Source organism: Artemia franciscana, unplaced genomic scaffold (assembly GCF_032884065.1).
Source record: "Artemia franciscana unplaced genomic scaffold, ASM3288406v1 PGA_scaffold_32, whole genome shotgun sequence".
Taxonomy (NCBI): domain Eukaryota; kingdom Metazoa; phylum Arthropoda; class Branchiopoda; order Anostraca; family Artemiidae; genus Artemia; species Artemia franciscana.
This window is the reverse complement of record NW_027062665.1, coordinates 2,595,266-2,614,911: the sequence shown is the minus strand read 5'-3', so window position 1 is coordinate 2,614,911 and position 19,646 is coordinate 2,595,266. Positions and strand designations below refer to the sequence as shown.

The 19,646-nt window shown below is 34.1% G+C and overlaps 2 protein-coding genes across 2 annotated transcripts in view; both read right to left on the bottom strand.

The window, feature by feature from the left end:
* LOC136041687 (uncharacterized) overlaps positions 1-19,646 on the bottom strand; it is a 135,611-nt gene that overhangs the window by 28,284 nt on the left and 87,681 nt on the right. The gene's annotated exons all lie outside the window — the stretch shown is intronic.
* The window catches only part of LOC136041632 (transforming growth factor-beta-induced protein ig-h3-like), a 46,440-nt gene that overhangs the window by 813 nt on the left and 25,981 nt on the right, over positions 1-19,646 (bottom strand). Inside the window, exons 2-5 of the mRNA XM_065726328.1 lie at positions 5,886-6,009; positions 3,589-3,788; positions 1,732-1,927; positions 408-614 (exon numbers count right to left, since the gene is read on the bottom strand). Of these exons, the coding sequence (XP_065582400.1) occupies positions 408-614; positions 1,732-1,927; positions 3,589-3,788; positions 5,886-6,009 (727 nt within the window). The remainder of the gene's footprint in view (positions 1-407; positions 615-1,731; positions 1,928-3,588; positions 3,789-5,885; positions 6,010-19,646) is intronic.

Here is a 19,646-nt window from a genome sequence, read left to right as displayed (position 1 = left end):
ATGAAGATACCCAAGAAGGTAACGAATTTTTCCATGTTTGATATAAACACAGCTTTTGTCAATAGTAAAACATATTTTCTTTATTTCTTCTTTCTACCCCCACTCCTTTGAAAGCCTCTTACTCTATTATTCCTTACTTGTCACTCCAACTCCCATGCTTTGATTGAGGGATCGGTTTAGAGCCGACAAAGCAGACTACAATTCTAGGTAATCTCGAGAATAATAATAGAAAAAGAAAAAATGGACTCGAGTATCTCAAATTTTCATAATCTTAAATTTAGCTCCCACATTTTCATACTAAAATTTTCATGTTTTATATGAAAAAAATTCATAAGCCTATATTTTCTTGTTTGAAAAGTAGCCCAATTTTAGTTAAGAAACCAGCAAAGAAAAAAAAAAATACTAACCTGGATTTGCAACAATGACCAAATTATCACCATCTGCGCTTTGGAGCGTGCCACTTACTACACCAGCGGCAAAGACAGTTGAAGGAGCAACATGACCAAGAAGGACCTGACCAAGGGCTTCTGGATCAGCAAGCAGACCATCAAGAACACCGTCAGGGAGGGCATCGAAGGCGGCATTAGTTGGAGCAAAAAGGGTGAATGGACCACCTGAAATATAAAGATTACCTCTAAGATATCCTAAATTGAAAAGATACAAATAGATGGACTTAAAAGAACACCTTGAAATAGGATGACCATCAATAATAATAAAAGTAAAAAAAAGCAATAAAAAAAGTAATAAGTGACAATTGTTTAGTTGATACTATATTATATCTCTCGAATATGTCTTGAAGGGCCAAATATTTTTGACACTTCAAAAATAATATTTTACTTTTTGTCTGTATGCTTAGTATTACATGGTCCTTGGTACTCCGATTTCTGAATTTCAAGCTCTGCGTGGATAAGGTACCTTAAATTTTGTTATCATGACATCTCCTTGAATCAGCCTTACAAAAATTATGTGGAAAGCAAGATTAATTTAAAATTTTTCAGTGTTGGTCACCGAATTCTGACCTACCTTGTTTCTTCAGTGTTGGTTACCGAATTCTGACCTACCTGGTATGATCAAAAATTTTCCTAGTATGATTTTTACTTTAAAAGGTTGTGACACCAGTAACAGATGATATTCAAACTGTTCTGTATAGTAGTTTGAGTAGTGTATAGTAGCTTGATCCAACCGATGTGTATTTTGAAGAAATGTGGCTCCTGAATAGTCGCATTCAGTGTATCTGCAGTAATTGAACGTTCAATTGATCTTAGAGTAAGGCAAGAACTAGTGTAGTTATATTTCTTCAGAATCCAGTCCCTTTAACATAGTAGCAAGTTTTAACCTGGGATACAATCATTATTTAGGCGGTGCTTTATAGAGCCTTGGTTCCAAAGGATTAGTAATATTTTCTATATTCTAAAGCATAAGAAACAGATATTTGCATAGTCTTATTGGTTCAAGGAAATTGACTAGATATAAGTCTGTAGTTCTCCTAACGTTTTTCGAACAACAGGAATACACCTTGATTGTATTCTCAGCAAAGAAGGATTTGCAGGAGAGTTTAAACTTCCCAAGTTACATAGCTTTATTTATTCTAAAACACAAGTAATAAGTAACAATTTATTGTTTGTTGATAGAAAAAAGGAGTTTTGGTTACTTTTAAGGTAGTGAAATCTCAAGGTGATGTTTCCAAGAAAAACAATTTAACTTCTTTAATAAAGAAGGGACGAAACTTACCAGCTAATGTCTCTCCTAGGCCTGCAACTTCAACAGCAGTCAAAAGAGTTGTGAATCTACCCTCAGCATCAGCTGCAAGAACCTCGGGGATGTTACCAGCTGGGATTGGAAAGTTTACTCTGTTAATCACTTGAACCATTCCATTGTCTGCCCACTCATCAGGCAATGCGATTGCGGCTCCATCAATGGTATAAGTCTGAAATAAATCCGTTGTATTAGTACCTACAATAAAAAGTAATTCGTAATCAATATTTGCAACCGTCAGTCATGTCCACCTGGCAATAAGTGATGAGAGTTATGACTCTCGAAAGTCATTAATGAGAGGTAAGTTGAACTTAACGAGAGTTTTGACCAGTAGTCATGACTCTCGAGAGTCGTTAACGAGAGGTAAGTTTAACTTAACGAGAGTCATGACCAACTAGTCATAACTCTCCTTAAGAAAGTATTGATTAGAGTTTCAACCATGCTGTAGCAACTTCCTGCCTCAACGTACGTGCATGTTAGTAGGATTAAGTTTACAAAACTCAGAAAATTGGGCATTTAGTCTGTAATCCGATTAATATACTTGGTCTTCAGGGCTCTGTAAAGACAATGAACAGATATTTGGTATTATACCTTAACTTTGGACCTTAATTCTTTCTGTGCCACCAGGGGCACCCAGCGCATCCAGAAAGAGCTGTCAATCATCCTTCATATGTGCTGCTGCCCAGACATCTTCCCATTAGGGTTGGATTGTCGAATTGATAAGCTTTGGGTCCCGCTGGTATGTACGACGAAGTATATTTTTGGGCTTTCCTCTTCTTCGGGTGCCTATTGGTTGCCATTCGAGTCACTTTCTTTTGAGTGTTTTTTCCACCATATGGATAAATTTTCCCAAGTAGCACCATCTTCGTTTGCATATGACATCTGTTACCAGGGGCTGATGTCTGATAGAGTGAACTGATTGGTTAGTTTTTTTGTCCCTCCAGTTTAAGTTCAGTATCCTGCGAAGAAAGCTTTTTCTTGAAAGCGAAAATCCTCTTTTTTTGCGATTGGTTGATTTTCCGGCATTCACAGCTATATTTAGTATCATAAGAAAATTAGAATTATGATTTCAGTCGAGTCTAGCAAGGGGATCTAATATTTGGTTCATTTACAATTTGTGTTTCATTTTATTATTTTCGGTTAACATCAATTATGATAACTACGTTAACTTGAAACTAGGCAAGGAACCTTAATATCTCCATTAGTACATTTTCTGAGACAATGAACGTTGAACCTTTCCCGAAATTTTCCAGTACAATGGTTTGGAAGGCACCCATTACAATACCTGAACATAAAAATCAATGCATAACAATCACGCAATCCAGCTGCAGACATTATATTAATTATAATTTTCATTGACCTGACTGAATCCCGGTTCCTTATTCCACAAAATGATCTAATTGCTTTATTCTGTAGTACACACATTAAGCGATGCATTGTGGGGAAATTAACAGACAAACAGTGCAAAATATACGGATGCATCAGAGAAAAATACAATAACGGTAAAACATATGAAGGAAGAAAAAAATGCTTCAATTTACGGATAATCCCTATTTTCCTCGATAGTATTTTACCTATAGCTTTTACATGGTAATTAAATGATAAATTTTCGTCAAAAATATTCATGTACTTTTGAAATATGAAAAAAATGAAATTAAATAAATTAAAATTAAATAAATAAAATATGTTTATAGCGAACATGATTGAGTTTCATATAATTATGTAGTATGACTGCTGAGGACCTAATATTGTCAAGCTTCAAGCATTTTTTTATTACCTTCCTGAAAAAATGTTCTTTAACTTTAAAAAATCACGTTAAAATGCATAACTTACAGATCCATAGACATTGGTGCGAACGGTTGATCCTTGAAGAGTAGTAACTGTGGCATCGTTGACAAATGTACCGAGAGTGATGTTGCCAGCCGACATGTGGAAGTTCAAAAAAGTTGTTAGGAGTTCAGGATCAGCCATAAGACTGTCAATCAAGGCCTGGTCAAATGCAGCATCCTCAGGTGGGAAAATGGTGTAAATATCTGAAATTTTAAAGTCCTATAAAACAAAAACTGTGGGAGATATGATATGTAACTTTTGATAATTCTTACGGGACGGGGGAGGCTGGATAAATTGTTTGAATGAGGAATCCCGACCAGATTTATTCATTTGAAATCCCGACCAGATCTTTTGACATTGGGGGGAGTTGGAGGGGGAAATCTTGGAAAACACTTGGAGTAGAGGAATCGGGATGAAGCTTGGTGGATAGAATAAGCTAATGTTCTTGATACGTGATTGACGTAATCGTACTAGATTCGCTTTCTTTGGGGGAGTTGGGGGAGGGGTCCAGTGATTTGGCGAGTTTGGTGCTTCTGGACGTGCTAGGACGATCAAAATTGGTAGGCGTGTCAGGGAGCTGCACAAATTGACTTGATAAAGTCGTTTTCCCAGATTCGACCATCTGGGGGGCTAAAAGGAGAGGAAAAATTTGAAAAAATTAGGTATTTATAACTTACGAGTGGGTGATCGGATCTTAATTAATTATTGTATTTAGAAGGACATCGTGACTCAGAGCTCTTATTTTAAATCCTGACCGGCATTATGCCTCTGATTATCCTTTTAAATCAATCTGTTGATTCTTAGAATTTTGTTAAAGCTCATACCATATGAGCTCTTGGCTCTTAGCTCTTCTTGCCTCGTCACAAGTGCCATATGAGCTCTTAGCTCTTGTTTAAATAACCATAAAATTGAAAGGTAACTATGCCTTCTCCTCCACTCCTTTTTTCTCAAAATCGTCCGATCAAAACTATGAGAAAGCCATTTAGCCATAAAAATAAATTAATATGCAAATTTCGTTTTAATTATTCATGTGCGGAGAGCCAAATCAAAACATTCAGAAATTAAACAAAAAAAAAGTTTTTTTTAACTGAAAGTAAAGAGCTATATTAAAACTTAAAATGAACAGAAATTACTCCGTATATAAAATAGACTGTTCTCTCCTCAACGCCCCGCTCTTTACGCGGAAGTTTTTTACTTTAAAAAAAAGTAGAGTTGCGAGAAAGAGTCAAACTTTAGCGTAAAGAGCGGGGCTTTGAGGAGGGATATAAGGAGTAATTTCTGTTCGTTTTAAGTTTTAATATCGCTCCTTACTTACAGTTAAATAAACTTATTTTTTTATTTAATCGATAATAAACTTGAGGGTTGTATTTCACATTTTCAACATACAATTGCCATTACATACATTTTATAGATACAATAGCATAGAATTGCCAACATACATTTTCAACATACATGATGCAATGACCAAAAGCTGTTTGCTAACTTGTTCTCTTCAAAAAGGTCAAAAGACAATTTAGAGCGTAACAATTGTAGTGTAAATGAGTAAACATTACAGTTCTGTTCCTCCATTTGAAAACAATTTGTCGAACATACATTGGCAATTACTTCAGAAGTTTGAAATATGCATGGCCTATTAACGTTAATTCAATTACCAAATTTAATTACCATTTACCAATTACCATTAGTTTAATTACCAAACTATGCAATGTACGATGTTGCGTTTTTTACAGTGTATATCACAATACATTTTTCTTGAAGCTGATACACACTGTATATTGTATTGTCGCTAGTACACTTGAGGGTTGTATTTCATATTTTCAACATCTATAATACAATTATCAAAAGCCGTTTGCTAAGCTATTTTCGACAAAAGGGTCAACAAGACCTTTAAGAGCTAAACAACTGTAATGTGAATAAATACAAATTGCTGCTCTGATCCTCCGTTTAAGAACAACTTGGTGAACAGACATCGGTGTGGAATAGGCAAGGCAGCAACAGCAAATGTCTTATACTTTACTCAATATTTGCATACAATGAAATAAGGATTAAAAGCATTAATTTCTAAGTTTATTGTGCCTATTTAGAATAAAATTATGCTTACTGTTTAATTGTTTTTTATTAAATTATACAAAATAAAAAGCTTACTTTGGCGCAAAATGATTTTCTCATAGAAAGCAAAACCTATGTCAGTTTCCATTTTTTTTCTTGAAAAATATAAGGAACTTCAGAAAAAGGTCTTCATTTTACATTTTTTTTTCTGTCAATAATAAGATATGTTTGCAAATAATGGCTGAAATTACCTGTTCCCGTCAAAATATCAATGTAGTTTGCCTGGATCATCAAATCTGACATGACAAAGCATCCAACATCTTCAAGCTCCTGGAGAAGATTACCATGTTTTGGCTGATGACGGGCCTTAACTCTCTTTAAAAAGGAAGCTATTAATGTGGGTACTTGTCGGCTATTGGAAATACATTCAAGAATTGCGCTTAGGATACATCTTACAAAACCGGTTTCATAGCTACAAAAATAAGTGATGGATGACACAATTTAGTCGACTTCGACAGAATACAATTTAGTCGACTTCGACAGAATGCATTGGACTTGTATAATACAAGTCCAATAATGGACTATTTGTTTGCATATTAGGGATGGGGGCTAGGTTAGTTTACGATACGATGGGTTGGATTAGGGTGGGCTAGGTTTCCATAAATTTTTTTAAAGTGCTATTTTATCATCATGTTTTATTATCTTTCATTAGGATGAACTTAACTTCACTTTTTGGGTTTCCCTTCAATAATCGAAAAGTACCTTAATGTGAACTCTTGACCTAAATCCATCAACGTAAGACAATGGAAGAAGTAACAATGTTTTAATATGCAGCGTTATACGCACATATTTTTATCAAAAATTTAAAATTCATTATGTGTTTTAGCTCTTCAGTATACAAATAATTTCATATAGTTTTACATTTTTGAAATACTACTTATTCTGTTGTACTTCCTTTACAAAAAAGTTTCTTGTACTAATAATGACTATGCAAAAGTACGAGATTTATATAATGTGCGTGGCTACCGGATTAGAGGAACGATTGTTTTTGGATGATCATATCAAACCGGTCCTGGGGGACTTATAATATTTAGTACAGAGGTAGGTTGCATGAGAAGTCCAGTTTCATCAAGTGACAAAAGAAACTGTCACAAGATGGGGCCGTTCGTTGTTGGCTTTTGTTAGACTCAACAATATCTTTCACAGCTTTATACAGCTTGAAATGTCCAATACTGTTTTATGCATCCAAATTTTCCTGAGAGGTTATTCAGTTCAAACTATAGAGGAAGGTTGTTTGACAAAATTTAATTTTGACAAATTCTCCATATTTTTTTCCTCTGAGCCCAGTGTTTCCACTATGGGGATTTCCCCCCTAAAATGGGGATTTTTTAAGTATTTTAGGGGCGAGAATTTTCTTTTAGGGATTTGGGGATTTTCTATGGATTTTTCCTCTCCCATGGACTTTTAGGGAAATTTTTGGGGGTTCTCCTTTAATTTGTTCATCATCATCATCTTCTTGATCAGAGAAGCAGGATAATTTGATTTAGGATCTGTTTCCTTGTGAATTGAACTTGGAATCACAGAGAAGAACTTATTCCGTTGCTTAAAAAATTCTAACACCGCACAGATTTTGAGATGTACAGGAGTCCTAAACTAACTAGTTTAAACTAGCAACAAAGAACTGTTTGAAACAGTTCCATGCTGATGTGGGCTTCAAACAATAATTTCAGCTTGGATTGTTCTCGATTAAAGAAGTCATATGGTTTGTCATTTTTGGGTTGTTTCTTCATAAGATTATTTGGTAGACAGCATGTCATTTTTTACAGGTCAGATAATAAAGTTATAATATATATTGATAGTTTTATAGGGTACGTAGTTGTTCTTACTTTAGTAAATTTTTTTGACAAGCATTGCATGTACGATTCTTTTCCTCCACAGTACTTTATGATGTTTACGATTTTTGTGTAAAATAAAAAAAACTTGAACTCGAACTTGTAGCCAGCTTTATAAGTACTGACGTGAATAATAGAGGTAGGCTATAACTATTCGAACACCTCTCTTCCCTTTTCATTACCCTAGTTTTTAACAGACAAACAAACTGACAGCCATTTTAAAAAAAACAATGGCACATGTAGGAATAAATGGATTGTGTGTTTTTGGCAAGCCTACGTACCCAGGGGAAAATCATAAACCTTCATACTATAATTGGTAAATTTTTTGCTGTTCATTTTTTTTACTTACAAATAAAGTGAACATACCACTCGATGTCTTTTTTTATGTTCTTTTCAAATATAACAATCACTTCTGTCGCAAATTCAAATTTAAGCACAATTTGAGCTCTTGAAACTAAAATATTTCTAGTTTTGGGGTATAAGTAAAGCTTAAAACATTGGTCTCAGCATTAAATTTCTAGTTTTCGGGTATAAACATAGCTTAAAACATTGGTCTCAGCATTAAACTTCCTGCAGAAGGACTATGTGGAATCAACTAGTGCTTTAGAAATCAATGTGAACAATCGGACGTTTTAACTTCACCTTGAAAGCGTTTACTTCTAGTTTTGGGGTATAAACAAAGCTTAAAACATTGGTCTCAGCATTAAACTTCTTGCAGAAGGACTATGTGGAATCAACTAGTGCTTTAGAAATCGATGTGAACAATCGGAAGTTTTAACTTCCCCTTGAAAGCGTTTACTTGGGTCCGAACGGACCAGATTCCCTATGTACGTCAAGGTCAGATAACGTCGTCCCCCCTGATTCGATCGAAGTAGTTCTCAAAGCTGCACAGGCGCTCCATATCAAAGCAGTAGGCCAGATACAGAAAAGGTTCCATTTCGAAGACGACATTTACAAATATGCTGAAATGGTTGATCCAGTGTCAGCCCAATCACTTCAGCCTGCCTCTCTGCTACCTTTTGTCAGGGAGTATGGACAGTTCCCATGGGACGGAATCAAAACCGAGCAGGAGTGGAGGAGGCAGAGCCTCATCGATATTGAAAACGTCAAAACAATGGATGCCGTGACCTGCTGGTGTTTGGTATTGGTGAAAATAAAATGCTGCCGGAACAGAATTTGTATCCTAACCTGAAACCGGCAGAATTATTTATTTCCACTGTTCCATTTTCAAATGTCAATGTCGAGAGGTTTTTCAGAGCTGTAAAAGTAGTAAAAACTGACCGTCGGAATAGATTGAAAACATAAACTTTGCGGGGGATTCTAAAAACAAAATATGGAATGAAAAGGGCTCAAGAAAGTGTGGAATGTGAAGATGATTAGTTACTTCACCACATGAGAACGGTGAAAGCTTCAGCCACCATACAAAAAATGTTGAAGACACATTAGGGGAAGATAAGGTCTGATTACGTTTTACAAGTTACGATTGAACAGCATTAAACATCTGGTACTGTAATCTACATTACAGTATTACATTTTCTTTTCTATTTGCTTAATATTATTTGAAGTATATTTCAAGCTATTTGTATTTAGCTGATGATTAAAAAGCACTTTAAACGGCATGACAAGACATTCTATTATGGTAATGATAGCTAGACTTCAATCTAAGAAGCCAAAATATGTTACTTTTCAATGGTACGGGTAAAAGAAGTGGTTCAGGGAGTAATTAGAAAATGGGAGATTTTTAGGGATTTTGGAACTGAAGATGGGGATTTCTAGGGATTTTTCAGCTCTTTATTTGGGATTTAAAAAATGAGAAAGTGGAAACACTGTCTGAGCCCTTCTTTTAACTAGCAAACAATCCAATAACCTAGGCTACGTGATTAACAGAATATAATGGGTAGGGGGGCATTTTTAGAAGGTTCATGTTCATTAGGCACATATAAGACTAATAATTCTGTTCCTAAGTAAATGCAGACCAATCCTTTTGAAGCAAATTACGTTTTATATATTAGATAAGATTCTTAAATGATAGTTTTCTCTTGCAGATTTATATTATTATTTAAATTTTTTGTTGTTTTAATGAAATATTTTTTATGGAAGTAATACTTCGAGTGTCACTCATACTTCTAGATTGTGAAATTGAAACGTTAATTTTGAATAGATATCAAATAAATATAGGCTACAAAAATCACTTTTTAGAAACTTTAGACATTTTTTTTATACAAAAACTTTTCTTTTTTATATTTCTTATTCACTAGGAAATAAATGATAATAAACATGGATACCTCATTCAATAGTTTATTTCAAGATCATATTATTGACATCTACTCAAGGTATATTTCTTTTCAGTAGCCTCCGTAGATCGCGTGGTTTCGGATTATTGGCATCAAATATAGTTAAAGTAGTATGTACAGTGTCCTATGTGAAATTGATGTTCCAATGGCTGACTCAAGACATATTTGTTATTTTTCTTCTTTTTTTATAGATTTTTCTTGCATATGTATCATTGTGGTTAAGTACAAGCGTAGCACGACTTGTACTTGTGAGCTTGTAAATGACCTGAAAACTCAGTATAGGTGTCTCTAACCAAAGACAAGTCACAAAATTAACTAGGAATGATTAGAAGATGTACTTTGAAACTTTGGCTGTCAAAATGATGCCCCCATAAGCTGGGGAGAAAATGTTAATAAGAGAAACCAGAAAAACAGTTGGTAAACATTGGTAATTATTATACTGTTTTACCAAGGAGGCCAATCATAATGTTCATTTTATTTCCTCAAGAAATGATAATTAAAAACTATGGTAATTCAACATATGGTAATTTTCAGAGGGTTATTTCCGTGGTGGGTGTTTCTCGAGAAGACATTTCTTTTTTTTGAGGGGGGGGGGAGGTAAAAACCCGGCCATCGAATAACCATTGTCAATAGAACCGGAGCTCTAAAAAAATTTCTATTGTAACATGTGCAACAATCAAATGAATTATTCATGCTGATTCTGTAAAATATTTTAAATTTAGATTTTCTTATTTAAAGCTTGAGACACATGGAAATTTGCATAAACCTTAAAACAGACAATAAACTTCCCCCCCCCCAAAATGCCATCTCGATGGAAATTATTTACTGAAGCTCAACATGTATAATATATCTAAAGACAATATCTTCAAATTAGAAAATTTCCATTTTCTTATGAAATAAATAAATAAAAATGTAGTGTCCGTCTGTCCGTTACACTATCTTTATCGTTACACTGTCTGTCTATCACTAAGTATGACGTCAATATATAAAAAAAACTAACTAAAAAAAAACTTAAAAAAAATTACAAAGAAACTAAAAAAAAGAAAAAACAAAACAAGAAAAAAACTAAAAAACAAAAAACTAAAAAAGAAAAAACTAAAGTATGACGTCAAAAAAATAAAAAATAAAATAAATAAAAAAAAATAAATAAAAAAAGGAAAAAAAACTGTAATAAAAGATAAAAATCTATAAACTATGTCATGTTCGCAACGCGAAACCAGGCTTGCGGCTAACAAAAGTAGTAAAAAAAGAAGGCGTGTCGCTATATTACAAAAGCAATGCGTGTATAATTATCCTACAATGTCAACAAAAAGGGAACACCAGAGCAACGCAAAACCAGGCTTGTGGCTCTAAGAGAAAGGGCCAGATTAGGAATGTCCAATTTACATCATCAATTTGATCCAAAAATGACATAGCGTTGCCGGGACCCAGAACACAAGGGACAATGTGAATCCATATATAGAAGCCTGCCGTGTGCCATGCTGGGGCCCGTGAGGACCGGTGGCAAAGCCGCCGGGACCTAGCTAATATACATATATATATATATATATATATATATATATATATATATATATATATATATATATATATATATATATCTTTACCATGTGCAATCATAATATATATATATATATATATATATATATAAATAAAATAAAAAGCCTTCTTTTTATTTGTTTTCCATAGTTGAGGTTTTTGCTTCTCTTTCGGCATGTGGATAAGGGATACTGCGATTGGCTTCCAAAAAAAACATAACAGACTCAAACCAATCGGTTAAAAGCACAGATTTACCTCAGAAGTATAGGAAAATTATTTATTTTTTGTTTTGTTTGGATGCTAGTAGAAGTCAAAGGTTGGAAAGTTGAAAAGGTCTGCTTTATCAAAGTTTGAAAATTTAGGAATAAAGTCGTTTGTTTTTCTATTTTTCAGCCCTACTCCAAAGGATATAAACTTATATTATGTTCAAAGCACTGACGACTAATATTTGACGACTCTAATTTTTTGTAAGAAGTTTTTTTTCAATTTTTATTTATAGAAGCAAACCAAAAGAAAACTTAAGGTCATCCCTGATTGGGGTTGGAGGATGTCATAAAGAAAGATTTAAAGGAAATAGGAGCTTCTTGGTAAGGTGCAAAGAGGGAGGCTTTGAATAGATTGGGATGGGGAAGAGCGTTCGTAGCTTTGTTGGCCTTAGCTGGCTTGGTGCTGTGGTGAGTTGTTAGTAGGAGTCGCAGTATTGGTTGATAGCTTAACAAAACTGCTTAGCAATGTCTGAGACACTGAATATGTTCCTCAAGACTGGATTAAGTTTGGAGCTACTATTGATATTCTAATCAGAATTGACCCAATTTGGTTTCTCTTTGGTATTCTCCACCACATGGTTTTGAAGCGTGGCTCCTCAATGCTGACCAAGAGCGTCAGCTTGACAGTCTTGACCAAAAATACCTACAGGCAATAGTAGGCCTAATATAAAGATGTCGCACTCCTGGCATTCTTCCGTTCCTTAGCTTTCTGACAGCGGCTATGATTTCTTTTGGAGACGGTGGTTCTTCATTTAAATTAAGAATCATAAATGGAGTGTCAGAAATTATATCTTGGTCATTTACTCTCGGTCTATTTAGTAGGTTCTCGAAGTGGGTCGCCCACCTCTCGTCAATCATCAAAGGGTCTGTCAAAAGGGATCCATTCTCATCCTTTACTAGATTAGTCTTGTTAGGTTTGACTCCAATCATCAAATTGGTTAATCTATAGACTGTTTTCGAATCTCCCTTCTTTGCTGCTTCTTCTGCCAAAGCTGCTTTCTGTTCAATAAATTGCCTCTTATCGGTCCGGACACTCTTCTTTACTTGTTTGTCTATTTCTCTATATGAGACTTGCAGAACAATTAATTCAGATGCATCTGAGGCCAAAAGAATGGAAAGTTTGGCTGATTTTCTTGCATCAATTAGTTTCCAGGTTCGTTCGGAAATCCATCTTTCTTTCTTTTTCTTCTTATAGCCTAATTTCTCCTCTGCAACTTCTCTGTACGTGGTTTTAAGTTTCTCCCGTATGTGTTCGACATCAGCCCTTGGTTCTAATTCCGATTGCAGGGCTTCAAATCTATTTGAAAGTTCTAATTGGAACATTCGTGCTGTTTCCTTGTCGTTCAGTTTCTCAACGTTGAAGGATTTGTGTGTTGTCGGTTTATTGTTTTTCTGTGTCGCTTTTAACTTTAGATGGATTTTAGCAACCATGAGGTTATGGTCTGATTGTATATCAGCGCCTCTGTGGCCTCTCACGTCGAATAGACTCTTCCGCAATTTGCGTGAAAAGAGGAGGTGATCCAATTGATTGCACATGCGGCCATCTGGTGAAGTCCATGTATATTTGTGAATGGTCTTGTGTTGAAACAATGTACCTCCTATGACAAGGTCGTTGTTCAGGGCGAAGTCGACAAGTAGCGCTCCTATTCCATGTTGTCCGATGACTTCAGGACAGTAACTGTGACAAGATCCTACTTTCGCATTGAGATCACCTACGACACATATGATATCGTGTCTAGGAATTTCTGCAACAACGCTTTGTAGTGTTTCACAAAAGTTGTCTTTCTCTATTTCATCCACTTCGTTAGTTAGTGCATAGCAGGCAACGATTGAGAGTTTTCCATGAGCTGACCAAAGTCGTTTGGGGTTTGCCTAATAGCTAAGTTGTCTGTATGCAAAAGTGCTTTCTTATTAAGTTTTTGATAATTAGTCACCAATTCAAAGACTCAAAATTTACCCACTAGTTGAGTTTATGTAGTCAAAAGTGCTTTTATTAACTTTTTGGTTCTCAACCAGCAGCTTAGCATTGGGCTCTTGTAGCTGGGATATGGATGACCATAAGTTCCCTCTAAAAAAGTGTTAATACAAGCCCTCATTCTTATGAATATGATAAAACATGAGGTTAGACCATGTCCATGTTGATAAATGCTTTCAAGTAAAGTCCAATACTACTTTTTAAATTCTAGTAGTTATATTTTAAATCAAAGAAAATGGTCTACCTGAATGGTCATTCTTCTGATTACGCCGTTTCTACCACCAATTTGAATTTATATAAGCCAGTTTACTAAACTGGTCATTCCTCGGATGAAGCTGATTCTACTCGACGATTTGAATGCAGTTAACCAGTTTACAAAACTGGTTATTCCTCTTATTCAGTGAAGGTTGATTATGTATTAACCATGTTCTGACAGTTAAATGCAAATGAGGGCCTCATGGAAGCATTTAAATGAATGTACTACCCTCTGTAGTATCTGGCTTCTATCTAGCCGCTGGAAAAGGTTCCTAACCGAATCTGGTTACTAGGTAAATCGGTAATTCAAAGTATGTTCCTCTCGGCTTTTGTAAGTGAGGCTAAAATTGTTCGTGGGATTGTTGCTCCTGGCTTCAAAATGGCTATACTACTCTCAACTAAAAGCTTTTCTGGTTTTTTTAAGCCAAAGTATTAAATTCGGAAGTCAAATTAACGAATACAGAGCGGATCATTTTCCTTACAACTTATATAACCTGCTAGACTTGTCTCACTCCATTCATATGTTGTGGTGGGGTCAATGCTCCTGGTTATACGTCCTTCAAGATTAGGGATTAGGTCAATAGTCCTAGACGAATCTTATTGGCATAATCGGATTAGCCAAAAAATTCTATGACAGGTTTACCTATCAACCAGAACCAGTCACTGGACTTTCCCGAGCAAACAGATTGTCTATACTAAAGAAGATGCTTATCTTCTGCATAATTCCATAAGAGTCTCATTTTAATATAGACGCGAGGTCCTAGCAACCAGCCGTAGCAACCATATCCAAAATATGGCTGGATTTTTAACGTATTTTAAAATTAGTAAGAAAGTTAAATTCAGAGAGAAAACAGTTTGAGTAGATTCTTTATCATCAACTTTTTGTTTGACAAGACATAATAGTAAAAATGATCAGTCTGCTTACACTTTCAGAAGTTGATATTGGAGCTGGCAACAGTGGCACTGATACAAAGACACAAGTACAAAAAGTAAAAGTAGAAATTTCAAGAAGATCTCGAATGAACCTTAAATGAAATTATATGTATGCCAGATATCTGATATCATTGAGTAAATTGAAATTGGAGGAGCGGTTACTTTTTGCGGCAAAGCTTAATATAATACATATACATAGACTCCAAGCTGCTTTAAACATAATAGTGAAATATATTGAGGACAATAAGTTGAATCAGTAAGAGCAAAATGATTGATATATTGTTTTAATTATGTTTTAATTTTAGTAGCATACTATTTCTCTCTTTTTAGAACTAGAAAAGATCACTCTTTTTATTGTTGATAAGTCAATTTTATTTTGGTGGAGAGAGATTCAATACCGGAAAAAATGTTCTATGCATGTCCACTATATATGTATAACTCGACAACACTGGTCGTCCTACATATGTATAACTTGACAACACTAGTCGTCCTTTGACAGTTTTACAATTGTTGACGAGCATAATGAAAAGTTTAGGTTGTGCGATCCGTGTAATTTGCAAAGAGGATATGCAGCACAGATTAAGGACTCTAATACCTATCTTGATCAATCTTGATTCATATCTTGATCATCAATGCATACCATACCTTTATTAAAAAAACAAAGTTCGGTGATTTGTATTTTATAATGACGAAAGACGAGCCAAGGTAAAACGAACGAAACAAATTGAAAGTGTTGATCCAATAAAAAAAACACGTAGGTTTACAAGGGCACTACTTTTAAATTAAGGTCTATTGGGACATCATAGCTTCAAGAAAAGTCATATATATATATATATATATATATATATATATATATATATATATATATATATATATATATATACATATATGTATATATATATATATACATATTCTCCTGATGAGCCCTTGTGTTGGGTTTTTGCCTCTGAATTATTTGTCTTTATTGTTTGGTAAATGACGACTTATACTTATTGACGACATGACTGCCTGTCCATGGATTATTCTTTATGGTTGATTGTGTATGGATATGCTGTTTGACCTATGTGGTTGTATGGATGAGTAGGGTTAAGGCCTCATTCAAGTGCTGGTCTATATTAACCACTAATTTAGGAAAACAGTTTTCCCTTTCTCCTTCTATCTTCTTTCTTTCCTTTGTTTTTTTCTTCTTTTTTTTTATTTTTTTTTTGTTTATTTTTTTTTTTTGTGTTTGTGCTGTTACATTGATGATTTCTCTTTTCATTATATATAGATATATATATATATATATATATATATATATATATATATATATATATATATATATATATATATATATATATATATATATATATATGTATATATATATATATATATATATATATATATATATATATATATATATATATATATATATATATATATATATATATATATATATATATATATGTATATATATATATATATATATATATATATATATATATATATATATATATATATATACACATATATATATATATATATATATATATATATATATATATATATATATATATATATATATATATATGTATATATATATATATATATATATATATATATATATATATATATATATATATATATATATATATATATATATATATATATACAGCGATATATATATATATATATATATATATATATATATATATATATATATATATATATATATATATATATATATATATATATATATATATATATATATATATATATATATATATATATATACAGCGATACGTCTTTCATAATGATAAAAGGCAAGCCAAAGCAAAAGTTAAAGGTCCTGTAAAAAAAACACGTAGGAATACACTTGCCAATAGGGTTTCGGCATTTTAAATTCTCTACCCAGTCAGGTGTTGTGCCTACCACAGAATACCCATGGTATCCCCGTGTCAGGTATCACCCCCAAAATATAAGCCTATGACAAAAAACCAGCAAATGTAGAACAACCAAGTAACACCAAAACAAGCCTATCCTCTTAATGTATGTTAACTTAATATAACTTAACCAAACTTGCCCTCTGTAGTATCTGGCTTCTATCTAGCTGCTGGAAAAGGTTGGTTCTAATGAGAGCCCTTGGTTCTAATTCCGATTGCAGGGCTTCAAATCTATTTGAAAGTTCTAATTGGAACATTCGTGCTGTTTCCTTGTCGTTCAGTTTCTCAACGTTGAAGGATTTGTGTGTTGTCGGTTTATTGTTTTTCTGTGTCGCTTTTAACTTTAGATGGATTTTAGCAACCATGAGGTTATGGTCTGATTGTATATCAGCGCCTCTGTGGCCTCTCACGTCGAATAGACTCTTCCGCAATTTGCGTGAAAAGAGGAGGTGATCCAATTGATTGCACATGCGGCCATCTGGTGAAGTCCATGTATATTTGTGAATGGTCTTGTGTTGAAACAATGTACCTCCTATGACAAGGTCGTTGTTCAGGGCGAAGTCGACAAGTAGCGCTCCGTTTCGGTTCATATCACCTATTCCATGTTGTCCGATGACTTCAGGACAGTAACTGTGACAAGATCCTACTTTCGCATTGAGATCACCTACGACACATATGATATCGTGTCTAGGAATTTCTGCAACAACGCTTTGTAGTGTTTCATAAAAGTTGTCTTTCTCTATTTCATCCGCTTCGTTAGTTAGTGCATAGCAGGCAACGATTGAGAGTTTTCCATGAGCTGACCAAAGTCGTTTGGGGTTTGCCTAATAGCTGAGTTGTCTGTATGCAAAAGTGCTTTCTTATTAAGTTTTTGATAATTAGTCACCAATTCAAAGACTCAAAATTTACCCACTAGTTGAGTTTATGTAGTCAAAAGTGCTTTTATTAACTTTTTGGTTCTCAACCAGCAGCTTAGCATTGGGCTCTTGTAGCTGGGATATGGATGACCATAAGTTCCCTCTAAAAAAGTGTTAATACAAGCCCTCATTCTTATGAATATGATAAAACATGAGGTTAGACCATGTCCATGTTGATAAATGCTTTCAAGTAAAGTCCAATACTACTTTTTAAATTCTAGTAGTTATATTTTAAATCAAAGAAAATGGTCTACCTGAATGGTCATTCTTCTGATTACGCCGTTTCTACCACCCATTTGAATTTATATAAGCCAGTTTACTAAACTGGTCATTCCTCGGATGAAGCTGATTCTACTCGACCATTTGAATGCAGTTAACCAGTTTACAAAACTGGTTATTCCTCTTATTCAGTGAAGGTTGATTATGTATTAACCATGTTCTGACAGTTAAATGCAAATGAGGGCCTCATGGAAGCATTTAAATGAATGTACTACCCTCTGTAGTATCTGGCTTCTATCTAGCCGCTGGAAAAGGTTCCTAACCGAATCTGGTTACTAGGTAAATCGGTAATTCAAAGTATGTTCCTCTCGGCTTTTGTAAGTGAGGCTAAAATTGTTCGTGGGATTGTTGCTCCTGGCTTCAAAATGGCTATACTACTCTCAACTAAAAGCTTTTCTGGTTTTTTTAAGCCAAAGTATTAAATTCGGAAGTCAAATTAACGAATACAGAGCGGATCATTTTCCTTACAACTTATATAACCTGCTAGACTTGTCTCACTCCATTCATATGTTGTGGTGGGGTCAATGCTCCTGGTTATACGTCCTTCAAGATTAGGGATTAGGTCAATAGTCCTAGACGAATCTTATTGGCATAATCGGATTAGCCAAAAAATTCTATGACAGGTTTACCTATCAACCAGAACCAGTCACTGGACTTTCCCGAGCAAACAGATTGTCTATACTAAAGAAGATGCTTATCTTCTGCATAATTCCATAAGAGTCTCATTTTAATATAGACGCGAGGTCCTAGCAACCAGCCGTAGCAACCATATCCAAAATATGGCTGGATTTTTAACGTATTTTAAAATTAGTAAGAAAGTTAAATTCAGAGAGAAAACAGTTTGAGTAGATTCTTTATCATCAACTTTTTGTTTGACAAGACATAATAGTAAAAATGATCAGTCTGCTTACACTTTCAGAAGTTGATATTGGAGCTGGCAACAGTGGCACTGATACAAAGACACAAGTACAAAAAGTAAAAGTAGAAATTTCAAGAAGATCTCGAATGAACCTTAAAAGAAATTATATGTATGCCAGATATCTGATATCATTGAGTAAATTGAAATTGGAGGAGCGGTTACTTTTTGCGGCAAAGCTTAATATAATACATATACATAGACTCCAAGCTGCTTTAAACATAATAGTGAAATATATTGAGGACAATAAGTTGAATCAGTAAGAGCAAAATGATTGATATATTGTTTTAATTATGTTTTAATTTTAGTAGCATACTATTTCTCTCTTTTTAGAACTAGAAAAGATCACTCTTTTTATCGTTGATAAGTCAATTTTATTTTGGTGGAGAGAGATTCAATACCGGAAAAAATGTTCTATGCATGTCCACTATATATGTATAACTCGACAACACTGGTCGTCCTACATATGTATAACTTGACAACACTAGTCGTCCTTTGACAGTTTTACAATTGTTGACGAGCATAATGAAAAGTTTAGGTTGTGCGATCCGTGTAATTTGCAAAGAGGATATGCAGCACAGATTAAGGACTCTAATACCTATCTTGATCAATCTTGATTCATATCTTGATCATCAATGCATACCATACCTTTATTAAAAAAACAAAGTTCGGTGATTTGTATTTTATAATGACGAAAGACGAGCCAAGGTAAAACGAACGAAACAAATTGAAAGTGTTGATCCAATAAAAAAAACACGTAGGTTTACAAGGGCACTACTTTTAAATTAAGGTCTATTGGGACATCATAGCTTCAAGAAAAGTCATAT